The sequence below is a fragment of the Gouania willdenowi genome, chromosome 22, assembly GCF_900634775.1.
Source record: "Gouania willdenowi chromosome 22, fGouWil2.1, whole genome shotgun sequence".
In the NCBI taxonomy this organism is placed as follows: Eukaryota; Metazoa; Chordata; class Actinopteri; order Blenniiformes; family Gobiesocidae; genus Gouania; species Gouania willdenowi.
In genome coordinates this window covers 12,686,540-12,702,478 of record NC_041065.1, presented here as the reverse complement: position 1 = coordinate 12,702,478, position 15,939 = coordinate 12,686,540, and the positions used below count along the sequence as shown (strand labels likewise).

Sequence of the window (15,939 nt, the reverse complement as noted above, 5' to 3'; positions counted from 1 at the left end):
CAGTGTGAGAGGGATAGTACGGTGTGTTATTTTGGCCAAATGTTCTCCATTTAATGCATTAACATCCCTAGGTGGGTCAAAGGGCTCCATGGGGATTTGAGCTTGCTGGGCTATGGCAGAATCAATAAAATTGTCATCGACCCCAGAATCAACAAGAGAAAATAGAGGAATGGACTTACAATGCCAGATAATGGAGGACTGGAGTTGGAGCCGATCAGAGCAAGGAGATTGGGGAGAGGATGTATGGCTCACCAGGGCCTCTCCACTCACTGATGAGCCCTTTCTTTTGGCCGTAGTGGACAAGAGCTGATGAAGTGCCCCTCTTGACCACAATACATGCACAAGCCTGACCTTTGGCGGCGGAGGCGTTCAGCGGCTGAAAGATTGGCTCTACCCAATTGCATGGGTTCCTCTGCAGGCATAGGATCTGAAGTACTGGAAAAAACAGGAGAACTGGTTGAGGCAGAAGGCAACAATGAAGCAAATTGGGAAGAGCTTGGAACCCGTGGAGCTGACTGGCGAGAGCTTCTCTCACGGCGTCTCTCCCTGAGCCTATTGTCTAAGCGAGTGGAAAGTGAGATGAAATCCTCGAGACAGTTTGTATCATCTCGGGCAGCTAACTCGTCTTTAACACTGTCGGTTAACCCTCTTGAAAAAGCTGCTTGAAGGGCTGTATCATCCCACCCACTCTCGGCGGCCAAGATCTTAAAGTCCACAGCATATTGGGCCACAGAGGAGGAGCCTTGACTTAGCATTAACAAACGTTTAGCTGCTTCCTTCCCCTTCAAAGGATGATCAAAAATTCTCTTCATCTCCTTAGTGAAAGCAGCAAAAGTCAGGAAAATGTCTGATTGGCTTTCCCAACATGCAGTAGCCCACTGGGAGGCTTTACCCGTCAGTAGACTTATGACAAAAGCAATACGGGACTTATCTGAGGTGTAGGCAGAAGGCTGGAGATCAAACACCAGGGAGCACTGGAGAAGGAAACGTCCACAAGCACCCAGGTCCCCAGAGTATCGTTCAGGAGTAGGAATGTGAGGCTCTCGGTTGGTGGGCTGAGGAAGCTGGCTCCCGGAGGGAGATGGAGGTTGAACCAGGGCTTGAGGTGAAGGAGCAGCAGCTGCAAGTTGAGTGGAGAGCTGGTCCACCTGATTACCAAGCTGGGCAACATTCGCAGTCAACTCTGTCAGCTTCTGTGTGATCTCTCGAAGCATTGTATCATGCTGGCCAATCAAGGCTCCCTGGGAACCCAGCGCACGTTTGAGGGAGTCCAAGTCTCTTGGGTCCATTGGCCAGATTGTTCTGTCAAAGCTCAAAGGTGCTGACCCAAAAAGTGACTCAAGACAGAAGGCAAGGTGAGTGCAATTTATTGTCCAAACTCTTCAAAAATCAAGAAGCAGAGTAGGCCAGGTACAAAACAGGAACACAGTTCAGCGCGTCTAGAAGACTGACAATCTGGCGAAGACTGGCTGGAGCACAGGGCTTTTGTCAGCTGGGTGAGGTAATTGAAGCCAGGTGTGCTCATCAGCAGCAACTCCAGGTAATCGCCGCCCACACCGGGAGAGGGGAGTGGACACACAGAAGGGCCATGACATTCTGTCCACAAAAAAATCCCACATTCATGTAAACACTACTTTACAGATTTGCTTTAAAGAGAATTAAACTTTTATACAATGAAAACAATGTATTTGCATGTGCAATATGAAATTAGTTTGTTTTTCACCCCCTCTGTCACCCTCATCCTCCAACATTTAACCTGTCTGCACTCTTTTACTCCTTTTATTTACACTTTGTTCATGACCTTGTGTGGTTCACTTTTTCCTGATCAAAGGTGTTCATTATCACCTTCTCTGCTTCATCAATCTCAACCTTTCCACCAGGTGCTTTGACATTCACTCACATCATTTCTGCTGATTCTCATTCCCTTTTTCACCAACACGCACCGTCACCTTTTCAGGTTTGCATTCACATGGATCTTTTTCTCAGCAAAATGACAATGTTATCCATAAAAGTCATCATTGTTCACCAGGACACGTGGCTATTATCCAATGCCAATCTGTCATTCTTCATGTAAATAATAATAATTTATGGGACCAATTGTGTACTTGTCCATCCTTATATGCACTGTGTGCATGACAGTGTTCATACACTGTATATAGACTTACATGTTGATGTTACTGGCTCTTCAACTAATTCATGATGCATTTTTTTTTTTTTCTGAATGTTTATATTTTTATCAAATCTAATTTTGCACTGTGTGAGTTTCATTTGCTATCCTGCTTTGCTGCTGTAACACTGTACATTTCTCCATTGTGAGATGAATAAAGGATGATCTTATCTTATCTTAAAAAGAGTTGAAAGGCAGGTAGAACACAATGATGCAGCACACACACACATACATGCACACATCACAAAACACTGTCACATGAATGGAAGAAGTATGTCTCTTGATAGTCATGCAGACAGTGACTGCACAGACATAATATGTTTATCAGGTTTTTTATTCACAATGTAGAAAATAAATACATATTTTGGATAAAAAAGAAAATTCTAAAAAAAAACCTGTGGTATTGTTGGAAAGGCAAGAATAAACCAAGAAACTCATGGTGTGATTGTAAATTTCTTTTGGCATGAAAATCACTTTGTCCTAAGGAAAAAGAAGGGTGTACCCATGCCCACAGCCCACAGTGAGTGAACACATTAGCTCCACATGTGGAGACAAATGTCTCATGAGGGTACAGTTTTTATTGTCCCCCCCACCACCACCATTAGTAAATCTTTTTAGTAAAGTAGTTTTTTCCTCAAGAGACAATACATCAGAAGCACACACACTTCAAGATCAGTAAATCAAACTGTCAGTTAATTGAAAAAAAATAAAAATAAAAAAAATCTATGAGTATATATATCTTGGGAAATATGTTTCTAAACACGTAAATTACTAGAAGTCCTTGTAAAATTGTCTTGAATTCAACCTGAATATATTTGTAATGAATACATATATATAATATACAGATATGAGCCTTTTTGATTGACTATAGCAGTAGAACAGTGATTATAGAAGTTTTAAACTCAAGTACCCCCTTTCTCTTTCTATTTCTAAATCTAAGTACCCCCTTTGTCCAGATACAACATTTTGCACAGAATACTTTAAAAACAATGAGAGTTAACATTAACACACATTTTACAGAAACTTATTTTGGTACTTCCGGTGCATTTGCACATTAGCTAAACATTTAGTTTCACTCGTGACATTTAGATGTAACATTTAACATTTAGATTCAGTTTTAACATTTCACATTTAGATCTAACATTGACATTATATTTTTATGATAAAGAACAATGAGGGAATCATGGAATGAATGAGAGTCAACACACATTTTAAAGAATCTCATTTTCTAAATAAGTGGAATAAAACAGTTAGTGGCTTCTGAATAGATTCATTTCTACACTTTTTATTATTTCTGGTCATCTCTCGCCTGGTGTGGGACAAAGACTGACCCTTTCTGTTCATGTTCTGATCAAGATCATATTATAATGATAATTTTTAACCAAAAATACAAGAGTCCCCATATTTTTAATGCTTTTATTGGCTAATTTTCCACTTTCCAGGTGCCACAGCTGGTAGCTGAGAACAGCAAACCAGAGCTATAGATTGTACAGGTTTATCACATCTGGACCAAAGACAGAAAAAACATCTTTTCTTATGAGTTTCTATTCAGTTACAACAATCAGATTGTACGGTCAGGCTCAGGCTGGTATTAATGGTGTAATTTGTGGGGGTTGTTTTTGTGGCAAATTAAACTTTTAGTATTAACTGAGCATGCTTGAAACTCATCCTACTTGAGTATTGTTCCTAATTGTCATCTTCCCAATACAGTCTTTGTGACACATCCACTGATTTTCAATCCCTCAGAGCTGCACTGACATCATAGATGTGTCACTGATAGTTCCGTAGTGAGTTTATAGTGCTATCATGTCGAAAACAGCCCAAATCTGCCCAAAAATGTGTTCACTTGGGACTTTTCCTACCAGAGTGACCAGAAAATGGGTTTTTGTAAAAGTTCTAATTTGCACACAATTGTATCAATAAATTCAGCATTAAAGAAAGTTTATACAACATTATATACAATTTACAATATACCAAATACCAAATTTGACACATGATTTAAATCAGGGGTCTCAAACTCAAATTACCTGAGGGCCACAGTAGGCAGAGTCTGGGTGAGGCTGGACCGCATTAGGTATTCCAGAAAAAAAAGTTGGTAAAAAAAAAAAATCTTCATAAACGTCATTACTGACAGTTCTTTAAAGGTAGGGTCGGCGATTTTCGAAAGTTATTATGATTTTGAATGTAGCCTCCCCGACGGCTCCGCCTTTACCCCCCTCGCCCCTCCCCTCTGTGGTCCATCTCACTCACATGCATGTGCACAGCTGCTGCAGAAGAGGAGCTCAGCTCATCGCTTGTATCGTGTAGAAACCACGTTGTCTCATGTCTCATTCAGCAGTAATTAAACAAGAAACTTTACCATTATATGTTAAAAAAACGTGACCAAAAACTCTGTTTTAACTCTGTCAGCGGTGACATGCTTTCAGTGTGAGCTTGTGCATGCAAGGGGTTGAGAACGAGCAGGGAGAAAGGGAGACTTGATTGGTTAAAAAAAAAAAAACGTTTTTTTTCCATTGGTTGAAGTTATTGCATATTTACAGCTGCTACAGATGACAGATCTTCTTCATTCCTTTTTCAGAGCACATAAGATCTTAATTTTTGTCAGGACATAAAGATAATTTCAACCAAAAACTTAAAAAGTATATCTGGAGAAAATTACCTACCCTAGCTTTAATGATGTTGGCTAATTACTGTCGCTCTCCCAATAAAGTTTTTTTTTTTTTCAAGCAATAAAGTTAAAGTCACGTGCTTAGCCAACCAGACGCACCGAGAACGTCATTTCCGCTCTTTCTTGCAGCGACAACAAGGCGGATAATGAACCACTCGGCAGCAATCGCCTTTCTTTTTGCCCTCAATGTTCATGTATTTCGAAATGACATGAACATCGTGACATTTGTAAATGGTAGAAAGTACCGAGATAAAGAGCGCAAAAAAGGCGATCGCCAGTGGAGCGTTGGGACAGTGGGACATTAGCCGATTATAGCCGATATAAACCATCGGAGCCACAGAGGCGTTATTTACTGCCATGTATTTTCTAATAATGACCCCATGGAATCAGCTGCACGTTCCAGCCAACAACAATGTTTCGTTGACTATAACAGAGGCGGGTAGGTCCCCTATGAGCCCCCAGCCTCGGAAGCGGGACGGCGGGTACGAGCTTGCTGGGTGGGAGGCTCCATCGGAGGTGTGCTTCCCTTGGTGACATTGACAACGCACAATGCAGTAAAGTGCCATTCATATTGTAAGAGACTGGGTCCTATGTTACTGAGTTATATTCATTGTGTAGTTTATTCAATGTTTAACATGTGTTGTGGTTTCCCATGGCATTTGAAGCATCGTTGTTACATACAGCTTTCTCTGCCAATGTTTGTCTTTGTTTAAATGTGTTTTAAAGACTTCCATTAAAGGCTGATAAACATTTGATAACGGCTCGAGTCACGTCATTACAATACAGTTTAAAACTAACATTATATTTTCACATTGTCCTGTGGGCCACAAATTAACGTCCCGGGCCGCGAGATTGAGACCTCTGATTTAAATGCTTTAGTAATATCAAAGCATAAGATGACGTATTTTAGTATTTGTACATTATACACAAGTGTTCTGTGTGGAGTATAGGTTTGAATGTCCACGCTCTGAAAGCGTCTTTGTTACTCACCATTGTTTAAAAACATCTGAAACCTTTTTTCCTAAAGTTCTTTCCCACAATGACAAATTAAACATTAAAAAACGTGACCAAAAACTCTGTTTTAACTCGGTCAGCGGTGACATGCTTTCAGTGTGAGCTTGTGCATGCAAGGGGTTGTTTAAAAAGATCTGAAACTTTTTTCCTGAAGTTCTTTCCCACAATGACGTAGAGGATTGGGTTCAAAACGCTGTTAAAGTAGGCCAGGTTGCTGCAAACCAGGCCGCAGATCAACAAGACATTAGTGATGTAGCACCCTCCTAAAACTTTAACGCGTAGGAGCCAGGTCATCATTGTGATTAAGTAGTTAGGTATCCAACAGATGAGAAAGGCCAAGAGGACCACCAGCATCAGAGTGGTGGCCCTATGTTTTGTTTTGTCAGCGTTGAACCTCGACATAGTCTTGGTCCTCAAAACACGAATAATCTTAATAGTGCAGAACGAGATGATAGAGATGGGGATGATGAAACTAAACACTGTCAACATTGCCTCAGAGACCACAGCGAAATGTTTGCTGGGATAGTTAAGCATACAAACAATATTGTTTGGGAAATAATTTACTTCCAGAAAGACAATCGTGGGAATGCTCAAGATCAAACCAAAGCCCCACATTAGCAGACATCCCCACCAGGCATACTTTGGTTTACGCATTCTTCCATGTGACATTGGATGTACCAGGGCTATGTAGCGATCTATGCTAACCAGAACCAGGAAGTAAATGCTACAGTATGCATTGATGATGATGCCTGCATTAAGAGCTTTGCACATGAACTGACCGAAAGGCCAGTTCAAATCATTGGCATAGCTGATGGCCCAGAAGGGCAAACAGGACACAAGGACAAGGTCAGCAGCCGCCAGATTACCCAGGTAGATTTCAGCCACAGTGCAGGACTTCTTCTGCAGGAAAAACACCGTCAAGACCAAAGTGTTGAGAACAATTCCGAGCACTGCAATGAACATCATGAACACTGGCTGCCCTGTTTTAAGCCACTCCAAGGCTTCTGAGTGCGGACAATGAGACTCATTGGTGTGGTTGAGCTCTTCATACAGTAGCGTCACATTGAGATCTGGAAAACTGTAAAAGATTAAATAAACATCAGTTGTTAATGACAAATTCACATTCCTGTTGAGGTATGTGACAGAATCAGTGTTATAAGCTGCTGCTTTTACTATCTTCTTTATAAAATACAGGATTCATTCATTCTCTACAGTTATTGTATTTGTAAAGGAATCATATAGGCTTTGCACTGCACTTTACTTTCACCTCCCGCTAACTCTAATAAGCATTTTGATCCCACCACTGTAGGCATTTCTCTAAAAATCTGGACCTTTGGACAACGCATGGCGGCTTTCTTTGTTAGTGCAAGCGACTAGAAAACAGACTTTGGGTGTGTGGCTCACAGATTAAAAATCATATTTCGTAAAGGAAGTTGTTATGGTAACACATACAGTAACAACATTTCTATTTCACTCTCATGTTTAACAAGTCAGCTTTACGTACTATGGCTTCAGATGTGAATGAAGGAAATGTAAAAAAAAGTTAGTGGAGAGCGAGGTTGTTTCTACTTCAGTCTACATTCTTTGACACCCTTTTCAAAGTGAACAGATGCATGTTTTATTTGTTTATTGGATTATGTTAGGGTTAGGGTTATAATCACAGTACGGAGGTAAACTCAGATCGTGACACCAGTCCATGGACCAGAATGCGCACCCTCACCATGCCAAGGGAGAAAGATGCCCAAAGACCAGACACCCCACAATGACACCTCACAATCAAAAGGCAGCAAAAGCAAAAAAAAAAAAAAGGCAGCAAAAGCACAATATACACCTCTCTGACATCTACACTCAGTGCAAACTCAGAGAACACACCATTGAGCTGCCGTCTGCAGCTTACTCTATGTGCCACACTATAAGATGTACACAGTGCCTGTGCCACCCTCGACCACGAGACATCAACACAAGAAAATGCAATCAGGGAACATTCCTCAATCCCAACACAACTAGCGACAAGTGTTACCTTCGTGGGAGTCTTAACTAAACAGAAAGCAACAGTTATTCATCCCTATTAAACAAAGGCAGTGGCTATTTGGTAGCTGTATAAATATACGGACCTTCTATCCATATGAAGCACCCCTCATTGGCCAGTTTAGATCACATGAAAGGTCAGGCATTGGTCAGTTTAGGTCATGTGACTAAGACTAACCCTAACCCTAAGATGTGTGCTTTCTTAAACGTACCAATAGCACAGGGGGTTGTCCGTACGGCAACCGTACAAATACACTTTCTTAAACAAACCATGAAAAGATAAATAACTTAGGTGCACAGCTGGGCACCAGTCTGGGGTACGGTGGTGGTCCTTGTGAGATGTCTGAATGAACTTGTACTGAGGATCATCACTGCCGGCTCCCTTTCTGCCTCTTCTGTCAGGCAGGTTTATCTTACTGAATCACGGCCCTGAATAATGAGGGAATTTGATCCAGCTAAATGAATTGGGGTCAATCCTGAGCGTAACAGTGCTCCGCCGCTTCTCGAGGGACAACACGCCTTCTGTACATACGTTGAAAAATTTACATAACTTGCTGCACCATAGTGTTTATTTGTGCAGCATTGAACCTCATCGTACTTACCAGTCAATCATATTTGATACATATTTGACCTCAGAAACTTAATTGCAATATCCTTGTAATTTGATAATTTACTAAAAATTAACAGTACAACATATCTTATCAATAACAATATAATTTTCAAAATTATTTTATGATACAGTGTGTTGTAGTCTACACAATGTTTTAAAGCATTTATTAAATGTGTTTATACAATAACTATCACATTTATTTTAAGTTTCTCTACACAACTCTCCACAAATGGCATTTAAAATTATACAAACAGAACTATTACTCTAAGCATCAAAAGCAGCATGGAAACAGACCCTGTTGTAAACCAGCTTGTTGCAGCGTAACTCTTTGACGTGGCATTAATTGTTTTAAAGTAGAAAAAAATCTGTTTTCTTTAAACAGAGAAGTCTCAGCTTTGTAAATAATGCAATTACAAGAAGAAATTAAATCACACTAAACTACCAAAATAGTTTGTTCAGTTCTTATTTTTAAAAGCATCTTCTGAAATTGTAAATAATTGAACAAATTAAAAACAAATATAAAAAAGGAAAATGCAATTCACAATTAAAACAAAGGAAAGCTAAGTTTATTTTGTTTTCTTTCACTATGTTTTCCTCAGAATACAAAACATTTTTCCCATTTTTGTGTTAAGGTTGTATAAAATACATTTTACAAAATCAAAATACATTACAATTAGTCATACCTTGTAGGTTGAAGAGTCATTTCCTCTGAGTGTGTCCAGATACTCTTTCACACTGTTAACAGTACCGTACTGGTCTGTCTGCCTTTGACTTCCTCTTAAAGTAAGCCATAATTAATGCTGACGTCAGCACAAAAGGGAAGGCTAGTTTTTTTCTAGATGACTAGAAAAGTTTTTTTCCCAAGGGAAGAACTAATTGAGTCTGGTGGTGTGGGACTTTACTTATCAGAAACCAGATGGAAGTCAGTCTCTGATGATGGGCTGATGTGGATGTGGTGGGTCTCATGTTTTTGTCTTGGTTTTCAGCAGTGAAATCTGGCTTTGTCATCCAGGGAGGGCAGCTTCATCGGGTGTTAATTTAATGAAACTACACAAAAACTAATAGTCTTTAAAGGGACAGAATTATGAAAAAAAAAAAAATTATAATAGTTTTGCTACAGTGATATACATTCCTTTAGAATCATTCAGAGGGCCAAAGTTTTAAACATTATGATTCCTCCTTCCTTTGCAATTCCACATTTTGTAAAATGTCAGCTTCAAACAGGCAAGTTGAATTTTTCTCGCCTTCTGACTCATAAGGTGGAAACTCCTCCTCCTGAAAATCCTGGCTCTGCTGTGTTCTAATAACCTGTGATTTTTCATGTTGTATAATATTAGTTTATGTATCATCAAATACATAACCATTATAATAAAGTATTGTCCTTAAATTATCTTATCTTTCTATATTTGGAATGCTTTAATTTTTCCAAATTTTCAATGATCTTGAATTTGATTTGATTTGTAATGCCTCAGATGTTGATTTCAAATCAATCAATCAATTTACACATTTATTTCTTTTTTTCAAACCTCACATAAACATGCTTTTTTTTATCCTGAGTTACAAACCTGGTTTTTGAGGTGTGGATTAAGGAAAATCTATGGAGAGCTTTTATATTGTTTCCTCTGTTTTTCAAAACACAAGACTTTGTCTTGTTGTAACAAATAAGGCATTTCCCATTTTTCTGTTCCTCTTCCTCTATTTCTTAAAAAGATTAGAATGTAACTCATACTTATGGGAGCTTTATTTATTCCTTACAAATTAGATTGATTGCTTTGTTAACTTAAGAGGGTATTGTATTTTCTGTCCATGGATTTTCCATGAATGCCAGCTAAAAAGGAAAAGGAAACTGGTTGACTAAACAAAGAAGCAAATGTTATGCAACAACTTTGCTCAAAGGATAATACACCAACATTAATGGCTCATTATTGCAAACCCTGGACTCCCAAAAAGTAATTTAATTCCTTCTTGATGAAAGATGAAATGCTTTTGATATAGAACCTTTACCTTTGTTCAACAACAATACCCAGAATTAAATAAGGTGTCATATATTTCTGTTTCAGAGACATTTTGTTGAAAGGTTTTTTTTTTTTTTTATCATCTTATTCAGAATTGTGACAATTCCATCTTCCGGTTGTACCATTAACCTGCAGTAATTCAACGATTAGTGCAGAAGTCATTAAAGACGTACTGCTGTTTCCATGACAGCTCGAAAGAAGGATGTGGAAAAGCTAGTAAATATAGAGCTAGAAAAGCTATAGTTAAAATAGTAAATGCTCTATTCTTTTCATATGAATCCAATACACCAATTATACATGCTGTGTTGGAGCAACTGCCAACATAATAAAGAGTGATTATAGATCTACTTAGAAGCTTGTGGCAATTTCCTTCATCTTGGTCATGCATCTAATGCAAACTAGTCATTGTACTCTGATATACCAGATTAGTATTTAGCCTTTCAAGCCATAACAGTGTTTGAAAATGACTTTGTGTTTACTTCCCTCTCTACTCAGCTGCACTTTGAAACCCTAACCTCATTGAAACAGCTTCCATAAGTTGTCTGAAAGAAAAACGGAAATATCAACTAAAGTCTGAGATGTGGTTTAAGGATGGAGTCATTTCATTTTCTGCATTGTTGGTTCCAAATGCATTTTTTGCTTAGACAGACATGCCATTAGCAAAAATCAGATCAGGTGGGTGGTTGAGTTAGTGGGCGTACGTTGGGCTAGCCGCTAGGCTCTCGGTCCCATGGGCTCATGCAGGTTTCTCTGTGTGTCCTGTAGTCTCTGGGACATCTTATAGAGCTGTCCATCACTTGTTCTTAAACCTTGTTTTGGTTCCAGGGACTTCTTATAGGAGAAAACATTTTTTGAGGACCCCCTCATAATCCTCTTGTCAAAAACAGAGATTTTTTTTATTGCCAATTGTACCCCTAATAAATGCCATAAGAAAGATCTTTTTTTTTTTCTATGCTTCAACTTAGATATGTAGGCTCTTTTTAGTAGAAAGGAACCTATAGAGTACACAACCATAGTCCTACTCTTGTATTTAACATAAAATGTGTTTAATGTATTACCAATAAAAACATGTGCACATTTATTGCATACAGTATACTGTACATTTAACGTTTGTTTTTTTGGTGCATTGGTCCTTATATGTAGTCATGTACTTCTGTAATGAACCCTAAAGGCGGGCATACACTGTGCGATTTTAAGCCTTTTTAGAGCCGATTTTCGACTCGTGCGTCTATTTTTGGGATCGTACTAGTCTCAGCTAAATCGTGAGTTGTGCATCGTGTAGTATACATGGGGTCACAGGAAGCGATGAACACCTCACGACCAGCTCCTGATCAGCAATGAGTATGGTTGTAAGGAATTCAATCATGTTTGAAATCCAGTCGCTCCTCGTGAGGGTATCTCACAGTTGAAGCAGTGCCACGAACCGGCTTACCTTAACCGCTCACACTGCGGATGCACGAACACCGTAGGACCGCTGTAAAATTGACGGACTGTACTGCCCACGACTGTCCAGCCAGCTCCTGGTCCATCACATCGCCGTCTTTTTTTTTTTTAAAGCTCTTTTTGCTCAGATTTGCGAGTGTCTCTCCACTTCCAGGTTTTTCTTCTTTGTCTGTTTTAATGGCTACGCTGTGTTCTTCTTCTTCTTCTAATTTGTACGTTGCACTTCCGGAAACTTGACCCCAACGTGTCGTGTATGAACGTATAGTGTGAGCAGTGAGATCATGCATCGTGAGCTGCGCACATTAGGGCTCTGCACATGAGTACAACGATTGAAAAAATCGCACAGTGTATCCCAGCCTTAAGACACGGCACGAGGACCGCTGGGGATCCTGGAACACCACAGTTTGAGAACCACTGAGTTAATCTACGTAACTGGCATTAGGGGTTCTATATCCAACATAGTAAAAGGAGGTACCAACCTGTGGGGTGTGTGGTGGCGGAGTGGGAGGGGCAGGAGAAGTCGTGCGTGGGAATGGCTCTTGTGAATGGTGGAACGCAGGTGTGGCGGGGCATTTTAATCATTCTACCTGTATTTAAAAGCAGTGAGCAGCAGGGGACCAGGGAGAAATGCAAGAGAGGAGCGTATGAAAGGAGCGTACCAGAGAGAGAGCGTCTGAAAGTTAAATTGCGCTGAATGTGGGTGAACAAAATAAAACCCTCTAAACCGTCTCCTCAGTCCCCGAGTGTGGCTATCGCCCAACCGCCCAAACCTAGAACTTGTTACACAACCCAACAATGTTAAACAAAGTTGAGAGTATGAAAATCTCTCATCATCATCATGAATTTAGTACATTACATCTTCAATGAATGATGATAACAAGGTTACATTTAGATGCATTACCACCACTCTTTATTGAAGGAAATTACATTTCATGAATGGACTCACAAGCAATTGGAAAAGCAGTTTGCATTTCAGGGTGATTGTTTGCCTAGACTCCACACCTAACCAGATTGAAAGACCTGGATTTAATTATCTAGAGAGTATCCAAATATATGTTTTGGCAATATAGTGCACATCCATGCACTGAAGAAGGTAGACGGTGTTTTACATACACAAAGATGTGTTTTGAAATTGTTTTGCACTCTAAAATTAAGTCTCTCTGCTTTGCCAGGATAGATTAACAAAGTGTATTTCACCAAGGAAAATGAGGAAAGTGGTGCAATGGTTATGCAATAATTACTACCCCAAATCTATAAGTTTCATGATGTTTTACAGGAATTGCATTGTTAGGAGAACTTTGTTTGGACGCTATTGGCTTTTCTTTCAAACATTTGGCTTGTGGCGTGACCTGTGTGTTATAAAATAGAGACAAAAAGCAACAACCTCTTGGCCGTTAAAAAAAAAAAAAAAAAAAACTCTTTACAATATCTGTAAAATATAATTGTGGCATCTACAAACACTTCTTTCCGGATTGTTGTTTAGTGCCAGAAATAATTACAGGAGCTTCCAAGCACACACCCAAAGCCATGTTTCAAAGAAAAACAGCTTTATTTTTAAAGTTGTTTTCTACTTTTCTTCTAATATAAAAATAGTAACCAAGTAGTGATGAACACAGTGGAAATCCCAGCTGCTGTTTATTAGAACAGGACTCCTTGATGTGATTTGAAGCTGTGTTGCTTGTCCTCATTGTTTGTGTAGATGGTAAAGACTGAAAGCTTGTGCTGTGGTTACTGTTCTGTTTGTAATGTGTATACTGACTCACCAGCACATGGTGTCTGGTGTCAAGTAGCTGTAACCGACTGCAGTCATGTAACCCATAAAGCAATAAATGTCAAAAAATATTTTCAGATTCTTTATAGAATCGAAAGAAATATGAATAAGTAAATACTGACATGTATTTGTCAGGGTGTTCCTGTTCATGTCTACACCTCCCAGTGATGTCAGTGTGTTTGGGTTGAGTTATTAGCGGCCTCATATTTTGCACTCAGGTGTGGCTCGTTACCAATCAAGCGTTCCTCACTATTTGAGAAAGGTCTAGCTGCAGCCACAGCTGCTACAAACCACTGCTACTAACCCTAACCGCTACCGCCTCCACTTTTCTGGCAAATTTGGGGAACTTTGCAATACTTACCCTCTTTTTTTTTACTTTTTACTCACCCTAAAACCCTCCACTTCCTTGCTAAATTTGAGGTTAAATTGAAAAATTGCTTGCGTTTTTTTTTAACGGCTCAGTGCATTGAAAAATTGCTTGCGTGGTTTATAGTGGGGACTGGTTTGTAGAGGTTGTGCTTGAGCTGTACCCTGTGTCTGCAGTTGGATACACTTGCAGAGTTTGCAGAGACACAGAATGATGGCTTATTGGATGTCTTCAGGTGCTGCAGCGTTTTTATCCCCTGCTCCCAGGTTTCCTTGTGCCTCTTTTGGATTTGTTTGAAAAATAAATATTGACTGGTTCTATGAACATTATGCCTGCTTGCTGCCTCCATCTCTTTCTGTGCTTGGGTCCTCCACCAGCACAACCACCCAGCGTGACAGAATAAACCAAATATCATTCTGTGCATTTAGCAGTCAGCTAAATAGTGAGGGAGGCTTGATTGGGAACACGGGACACCTGGGTGCAAAACATGAGGGAGCCAATCACTCACAACCAAACACATTGGCTGCATCTGAAAAATCCTTCCTATCTCCTTTCCTATCCACTTTTCCTTAACCCCTGGAAGTGTTACAGTGGTGACCATGATAAGGAGCTTTCCAATTTTTTAAAAGCTAAGGAAAGGAGGATCAATACTTCCTTTATAACCTCCTTTAGTCTTGGAAACACTGATGCTTCCTTTACCAATGGAGACCAATTAATGCTGCCCCACAATTCTTTGTGGCGACAACATTTAAAAGAGACACGTCATGCTTTTAAATCCTTCCTTTTTACATATAAATCATATAGTTGTGGTCTATATAAAGTGGAACTGCAATGCTTGGGTCTGAATTCCTCATTATTATAGCTCCACAGGCCCCTTTTCTACCCCTTTTCTGATGTGCTTCTAAGAGAAACTCGTTTTGGTGCGGCCTCTTTAAATGCAAATGAGACACTTCATACCCCGCCCCCTCTCCAGGTTGCAGAGGTGAGACTCGGTTCAAATCTGCCCTTTTCGGCCATTTTTGTAGTTTGATAGAAGAGATACGATTATGTAGGGGCGCAGAAACTTTTTATTCACACGTTATTTGCAAGATGTCAACAACGGAAGACTTGTCCATCCAGCCGTACATGTTCGAGTCAGAGTCGGACCCGGCGGAGCGAGATGAAAATGATGATGAACCTGCAGAACAACGTCTTCATATGGATGTTAACAAGAGAGCTAACACAAGCGCCGAGCTAACGCTAGCGAAAAGATAACGTCACGAAATGCATTTTAATACAGTTTTTTCGGAGACAAAAACGGCAAAATGAAACTTTAGACTTAAATTAAATCACGTAGGCCATATCATCAAGGATCTAAAACGAGCACACAGCGCTAACATATGAAGACGGCGCAACTGCTAATGCTAACAAAACAATGACAGGGACTTATTATCACACTTTTTAGCGTTATTTACAGTTTACCGAAGTGCTCTGTTCGTCATCTCCAAAGATAGAAGGAATTGAACCCTCAATCAGACAAAGTCTTTCGGCAAATCTTTCTTTATACTGGTGGAGGTTGCTGAAGCAGTCATCCTTGAAGTGCTTCGCGCACACAAAAATGATTTTACCCACAGATGTGGGTACATTTCCGTGAAAGATAAAACTCAACCAGGCACTTTGAAAAGGTTCTGATGCTGGGAGACGGTGTAATGAAGCGTGTGGGTTACTACATCCAACAACCGAACATTTTGACTTATCCTCTCGTAACTTCGGCATCCTTGAGCTTGGACTACAAAATAAAAGCGAGAAATAAAAATAGCGGATTGCTCGAAGTGTTGGACCTGGAGTTGATGTACTAATTTGGCAGTTCCGCTGCA

General features: G+C 39.8%; 1 protein-coding gene across 1 annotated transcript; it reads right to left on the bottom strand.

Annotated features, from left to right (window-relative positions):
• Positions 1-4,940: 4,940 nt before the first annotated feature.
• Positions 4,941-9,274, bottom strand: LOC114456698 (B2 bradykinin receptor-like). Its single transcript, XM_028438637.1, has 2 exons — positions 9,171-9,274; positions 4,941-6,927 (listed from the first exon to the last, which is right to left on the bottom strand). Exons 1-2 carry the CDS (start codon positions 9,188-9,190, stop codon positions 5,943-5,945), a joined length of 1,005 nt encoding a protein of 334 aa, XP_028294438.1. The 5' UTR covers positions 9,191-9,274; the 3' UTR covers positions 4,941-5,942.
• Positions 9,275-15,939: the final 6,665 nt, after the last annotated feature.